The sequence below is a fragment of the Sinocyclocheilus anshuiensis genome, unplaced genomic scaffold, assembly GCF_001515605.1.
Source record: "Sinocyclocheilus anshuiensis isolate Anshui unplaced genomic scaffold, SAMN03320099.WGS_v1.1 scaffold822, whole genome shotgun sequence".
Classification (NCBI taxonomy): Eukaryota; Metazoa; Chordata; class Actinopteri; order Cypriniformes; family Cyprinidae; genus Sinocyclocheilus; species Sinocyclocheilus anshuiensis.
Genome location: NW_015539892.1, coordinates 1,229,284 through 1,236,681, shown reverse-complemented (window position 1 = coordinate 1,236,681; position 7,398 = coordinate 1,229,284). Strand labels below are relative to the sequence as shown.

General features: G+C 35.6%; 1 protein-coding gene across 5 annotated transcripts in view; it reads left to right on the top strand.

Annotated features, from left to right (window-relative positions):
• LOC107685823 (receptor-type tyrosine-protein phosphatase T-like) overlaps window positions 1-7,398 on the top strand; it is a 116,591-nt gene that overhangs the window by 81,633 nt on the left and 27,560 nt on the right. For all 5 annotated transcript variants that reach the window (XM_016482559.1, XM_016482556.1, XM_016482560.1 and 2 more), the window contains 2 exons: window positions 884-1,071; window positions 6,606-6,693. In XM_016482559.1, the coding sequence (XP_016338045.1) occupies window positions 884-1,071; window positions 6,606-6,693 (276 nt within the window). The remainder of the gene's footprint in view (window positions 1-883; window positions 1,072-6,605; window positions 6,694-7,398) is intronic.

Here is a 7,398-nt window from a genome sequence, read left to right as displayed (position 1 = left end):
TGAATTCTGAAGGATCATGTGACACTGAAGACTGGAGTAACGGCTACTAAAAATTCAGCTTTGTATCACAGGAATAAATAACTAAAATATATTAAAATACAAAACAGTTATTTTAAATTGCAATAATATTACACAATATTACATTTTTTTGTGTATTTTTATATAAATGCAGCCCTGGTGAACATTTTAAATGTGTAAAGTTTTAAATGGTAGTTCATATACACTATAGACAATATTCTCTCAACCACATTTATAATTTTAATTATTCTAAACTTTTGACTAGTATTATATATTAGGGGGGTGGGGTGGTCATTAAATTTGTAACACATTTAAAATGTGCATTTACACATTATTTTTTATTTTTTTTGGGGGTCTGGGTTTGTCATTTAAATGTTTATAATATTACTAGCAGTAGGGAAAATTTAGAAGAATCCAATTTAATCTTTAGATGGTCGGAAATAGATATGCACTGTTCATTATAGCAGTTCAACCTGCCTATGTTGTAAATTATTGATTAAAAGCGCACAATCTTCTAGTGTTTCCATTTTTGCCTGAGGGTTTTACATTGATAGATTGTAACATACGTGGGAGATTGTGTATCCAACAGGTTGTAGAAATTAATTATGCCTTTTCTAGGTAAACTGTAAATTAAACATGCTGTCCAATGGTAACTTTATGCTATAGAGTGATACATTTTGCTTCATAACATAAAATAACCAGGACTGGTAGAGTTTCTTTCCATTACTTTTATGTCATAAATATAGGAAAGTACAATCTAGGGTTGATGCCTTGCTTGCTTTGTTTGGTGTCAAACCAGCAACCTTCGAGCTGGCAATTGAACATTGTGATGGGTACTCAAGGATTGTGAATTGTTCCTCCACAGATGGCAGCCACAGTGAGATGTCCCAGCCCTCGATGACCATCCAGACGTACCCATATGGAGGCTGTGAGTCGGTGGAGATGTCCTACCAGGCCGGCCAGTTCCAACCGGCCATCAGAGTGGCAGACTTGCTCCAACACATCACCCAGATGAAGTGTGGGCAGGGTTACGGCTTTAAAGAGGAGTACGAGGTAAGAAGTCTTGAGCTTGAGTGATTGACATCAAGAAAAATTAAACTTTCAATATGGCTTTCTTTTTTCTCTCTACAGAGTAGATAAAAGAATATTGATGCTGATTTGTTTGCTACATTTAATGAATGAAGCCATCTTTATGGGAGACTTTGCTGAAAGTCTTTCTCTCTGCTGTAGCTCTCAAATATCTTTTGCTTACTTTTTAGTATACTAAATTTGTATAAGTATGTAAGATCAAGCCTCTCTGCAGTAATTACCACAGCCGTGCAGCTATAAAATTTGTTTTTGCCTCTGCATGCACAGTAAGCCCAAGAATGATGTGGAATGAATAACACTTAAAATAGTGTTTTTGCTAGTGCCCTGTCTTTTTTCCATATTGTTTTATTTCTTAAACACATTTGAATAACTAATTGAAGTGCCTCTGTGCTTATTAAAGGAAGCAGGTCAGTGTCACGATGACATGCTGGCATTTTGTTTAGAAAAGGTCATGTGAGATAAGAAGTGCTTCTTGAAAAATCTCTCCACACAGTGGGCCACAAAAGATCAACCCCCCATGACAATAAAACCAATTATCTTTCACTGTCTAAACCTTTATTGGTAGGTATATGCAAAGACCTTTGAGTCAGTAGCAAGTCGTACTCAAGATTTTTAAAAAGTATGCTAACCTCGAGTTATCTCTGCAGTCCCCATACATGATCTGTTCTAATAATACTTTAATAGAAACTCGCTTCAATAGAACTCCTTTTCACTTAAGGTCACCAACATTGAAATTGCGTCTGTTAGATTGTTTCCTTGTCATTTGAAATTAAAGAGACATTTTTTTGTGTGTGTGTGGTCTTATTTTTCTCTGTTTTTAAGGTACAGATGCTGTAATAGGGTAGTTTTACGATTGGGAAAGCGCACATTGGCATCGTTGTGGCTCTGTTATTTTGTTTGAATAGCGCTAGAGGAAAGAGGCTGCCAACAATAGAAAGAAATTAAATGAACTTTTGATAAGGTCATTTATTTTTCCTCTAAATGTATTTCCTACAAATTGTGGCTTTGAAGTAGCTGCCTTGTATGAGTTCCAGCTTCACTTTGTGATTTGTTTTCATTAAAGGGATCATTCACCCTCCAAAAATGACAATTCTGTCATCATTTACTCACCCTTATATCATTCCAAACCAATCCTTTCTTCTGTGAAACACAAGCTTGATGTATTTTTAAAGAATGTTCTGGCCGCACTTGTCCTTGCAATTAAAATGAATGCGGACTGAAGTTTTAAAGCATTAAAAAGTACCATAAAATTAGATATTGAGCTACAGTATATACTCTGCCAGCCAGAAGTATGGAATAACTACGACTTTTTCATGTTTACAAATGAAATCTCTTATGCTCACCAAGGCTGCATTTATTTGATCAAACATGCAGTGAAAAGAGTAGTTATAAAATAACTTAAAATAACTGTTTTCTATTTTGGTATATTTTAAAATGTAATTTATTCCTGTGATGCAAAGCTGAATTTTCAGCATCATTACTCCAGTCTTCAGTGTCACATGATCCTTCAGAAATCATTCTAATATGCCGATCTGATTCTCAGTTATTTTAAATTTTAAATTGGTGAACCTTTGTGTGATCAAAAGACCGAAAAGAAGGGTGAGGAAAGTTTATGGCAATTTTGCATTTTTGGGCAATCTGTTCCTTTAATTTGAGAAATCTGTGTTTTATGAAAAATAACTATTTAAAATATTTTCTCTCCCAGATGAGAGATATAGTTTGCATGTAGTAACTACTGTAGTATGATTATACTTTGAGATTATTTGTGATGCTTGCAAAGCAGTGATGGCATGTTCTTTGTAAACATCTTATTCTGAATTCTAATATGGAATCTGGTCTGGGATCAGTTATTCTGAACAGCTCTTTGCTCACTGATGTAGGAATACTCTTAGGCAGGCTATCAAAGGAGAGTACTGTATGAATAATCAGCAGAGAACTTTGCTTGAGTATAAGTATGAATCATATTTGGCACATTATTGTGTATTCAGACACAGTCTTAATGGATGGCTCTGGCAACAAGAGACATCAGTGAATTAGAGAGGAAGGGACACTCTCTGTATCCAAATTTTCAATCACCTGGATTGAAGGCATCTTTAAAAAGGGACAAGACTGCACTTTTAAAGAAGAGACTCTCATTCATAAAGAATGACTCATAGTTATGTCTGTCATACATCTGATTTATTATTCGGAGATGACAAAATAACAAATCGATGTGCATGTTGTATAGTGTCTATTTTGTCCAATTTATGTATTCACAATTTCCATCGTGAATGCCAGAAATAGGATAATGCAGCTCCTCACCAAGCCTGAAGGAGATCTAAATGTTACAGAGGTCTGTCCTAACTATTAACTGATCACTTGAAGAGTTAGGATAGGTCTAATAGGACTAGCTCAGCTGTATAGGCTGCTTTAGGCCGTTTGAAGTGTAGAAGTAAACATGAGATAGATGTATTGCTGGCAGCTCATGCCTGTCTTAGGCAGTCTGATAGCACCAGAGCCTGTGCCTCCATGTTTAAAGGGTCATTCATCAAGGCAGACATTTTTATAACACCTTTTTGTTATCGCCTCTCTCTTCTAACCTGATTTGCCTCACAAGTTTGCCTGCAAATGAAGTTGGCAGCTTTTTGCATCAGCCCATCTCTATACTTGCCTCCGAAAATAAGTCATTTTTTCTAATATGCAGTGAAGGAGGAGAAACTTAATACATTTACACTGAGTTGAATGGAGCATTTGCTTACTGGCTTGTGACAAGCTGATATGAGCGAGAGCACATTAGGGGCAAATACTGCATTTCCCATAATGCATGTTTTATTGTGAATTTGGAGATGGTTTTTACTGCAAATAAGATTTTAATGTTACTCGTACCCAGTAATTTAACTTTGCTTTTTAACCCTTTCAAATCAAGCTAATTAGCTAATGAATTAAAATCTAGTCACATGAAGATAGGTGTCGTCTATAACTACAGCTGGTTTAAATCTTATACATTTTAACTAATTGAATCTTGCCTGTTTCACAGTTTGCATGTTTAAACAGTGTTCATACTTTTTAATTGTTTACTTTTTTATTTATTTTCACAATTCACAGATTTATGCTGTTAAGCAATGTAAAAAACGACTCTTGAAAATGTATTATTTAAATAGTCAAATACTGCAAATACTTAATAATAAACAATGTAATATTTCTCAAGTAATAATATTCATTTTTAGTGCATTAGTATATCTTGCACCTCAAATTTTACATAATGCGCAAAGTAGAACAAACGAATAGAGTTGAGAGAGAAGGAATGGAGAGGGATGAGATATGATGGACAGGGAGCGAGTGATGCAGATCTGATCATGTTGGTAAAAGCTGATGACGGCCACCTGTGTGTGTATGTCAGCACAATCGCATCATTAATCTCAGCCTGCCAGATGTGTGATCCTGCATCTGTGCTCACATTAGAGAGAGAAGAAACAACGAGAAGTTAATAGTACGTATAAATATGGAGAAGGTTACAGTGGCCCCATAAAGTATTTGGACACTTAAGTCAACGCTTAATGTGTGAATGTCGTTGCATTAGATAACAAAATAACAAAATGATGAAGAGTAGAAAGTGTAGCTGGTGAAGAGGATTATGAAATGTTTGGAAGTGTGGGGTTGGAAGAGGTCTGACAGCGTGTCTGCTGTCTTCGTGTCCACACACACAGTAAACACGCCTTCACTGTCTTCTCATCACTTCTATAAAGTATTAATAGTATCAAAAACAGAAGATCAGAAGACGAGAGAGGCTCCAGTGAGGACATTTTTGGAGGGTGGATGAAGAATCCGGTACAGAACAAATGAAAAATAAGTTTAGCTCACTGCCAGAAGACAGGAGTTTAAAGCTTTTTGTGTAGCGATTCTCTCCGGATGTCTCAAAATGTCTCATTAAGAAGCCCTCAAACAGTTTTAGCATCACATTCTGTCAGGCAGACAGAGTTTGCCTATAACTGACTCAGTTACCCTGACTGTACCGTGATTATAATGAGAGCATGGGCAGAGTTGCCAGATACCAGTATCCCTGCATGAATGTGACTGATATATTGGAAGGGTTGCCAGATCATGTTTAATTCACACATGAAAGAGCAATTAAAAAAAAATGAGGCTTTGTAAGGTTTCGATTTTCACAGGTGCCTGATCATGTTTAATGCATGTGAAGGAACAGTACAGTAGAGATGATACAGTCTGTGTGTTCAGGCTTCTATGCCTCACTAGTTCCAGATGGGATCCATCGTACGGACATGGAAGAGAAAAACAGTTCTTCTACTTTTATGACCTCGTCGGATGCTGAGCGATTTAAACCAGCCAGAACAGTCAATCAGTTAAAAAACTCTATGTAGCGATGCATGATGGAACACATTTTTTAATAATAATTTTTATTTTTCTAACTTCTCTTCTTTTTGTTTTGTTTGTTTGTTTGTTTGATTGGTTGGATTTAGTACATTTTAGTAGTGCCATGGAACTCTTTTGTACTACTTTTGTTAATATAGCATCACAATTCATTATGTGATAGTATTTTTTAGATTAAATACACATTATTTATTTATTTACTTACTTACTTAACCGGTATGTTGCTGCATTAATAGAAGCACCAAAAAGCAACACTTGGATGGATGGAATACAATTCCTACTATAGATGCAATTCATTATGTGATATGTAGTTACTGACATTATATTTTCCTAAAAGATACAGTTTTTAATTATTTTTAAACTAAACTAGTTTTAAACTATTAAAAGTAGATGAAACGGTGGCCGAATGAAGTAGCCTGTCATTTGCTATTAGTTAAACCCATTTAATTTTACAAACTGATACTGAATTTATAATTAATTATTGTAATAATTGACTGACGGTGTGCAAGCTCATGTCAATAAAAGTACATTGTGAAAACCTAATGAATTTTCAGAAATTTTGGATGTTCTAACATGAATTAAATTCGGCCATCAATTTTTACTGAGGGTGGAAAAAATAAAACAAATTACAAATTATGAGGTCTGTGAATGAACTCTTGTCTTTCAGTCGATTCTCTGTTGCTGTTCTTTCACAGAGACGTCTTTTAAAGATAGACCTTCACTAAATTGCACCATCACCCCTCCAATTCATCTTTAAAATGTGCTTGTTTTGGATCACTTTGTCCATGAAGTCTTTCTTTAATGTAGACACTTTGCAGACCACCGTTGTTTCTTTAGATCTGTCACAGTAAATGGCTCGTCTTGTGTGTGGTGGACAGGATGAAGATTGCACTACGGCTTTAAGTGGTCATTCAGTGCTCTTGTCTGAGATTTCAGAGTCTTTCAGTGATATCAAGGGAAAAGAGGCACCTAACTTGACCTGTTATTTCAGAAAAGCATCTCAAAGTGTGAAAAGTTTAACTTGTATGTCTTTAGCTATCAGAAAATATATGTATATATGTATGCATGTGTGTGAAAGCAGTCTCTGTAATGGATGAACATGTTAAAAAATATTCTTGATTTGATTCCAGGGTCTGGCTGAGGGACAAACGGCACCGTGGGAAACTGCCAAGAAGGATGAAAACCGCAACAAGAATCGCTACGGCAACATCATCGCTTGTGAGTACTGAAACAACAAGGAATCCTAAATAGTGTTTAAACTAAATGTTTAAGTCAAATTTTGGGTTTCTTTCACCTTGATAACTGCACCTCACTCCTCAACCGCACCAATGGCTATATTTTTCATTATGCTTAAAAAGTAAGTATGGAAGTATTTAAAGTTACTTTAAGGTAAGACCACATCCAAAATCCAGAGACTTTCACAGTACTGAACCACTTCATTCAAAAAAGTACCAAAAACTACCATGTTACTACATGGGTACATTTAAATACCATGGTACTTGAATTTCCGTATATTTTAAAGTACCATAGTTTAACATTATCCTGTTTCACCATGTTCATATACCATGGAAATACCATGTGTACATGGTACACCAAGGTATTTCAAAGAATACTTTTGAAGACGTCAAAACATGATGGTATTGCCAGAGTAGTACCGTGATAGACTTGGGTAATTATTTTGCTAATATAGCGCCATTAAATGATATCTGGTTGTTGACATTATATTTCTTCTACAAGATTTAGTTGTCTCTGTCATGGTGCTCTTAAAATGAGATGAAACATTGGGCCAAATGAAATAGCCTGCCAGTCGCTCACAGCCAGCAGGTATTATGATGAATTATACAGATTGCTAATGAAAACTGTCCATCAGGCTGTTCATCAGCAGTGTTGGGCAGTAACGCATTACTTAGTAACGCGTTACTG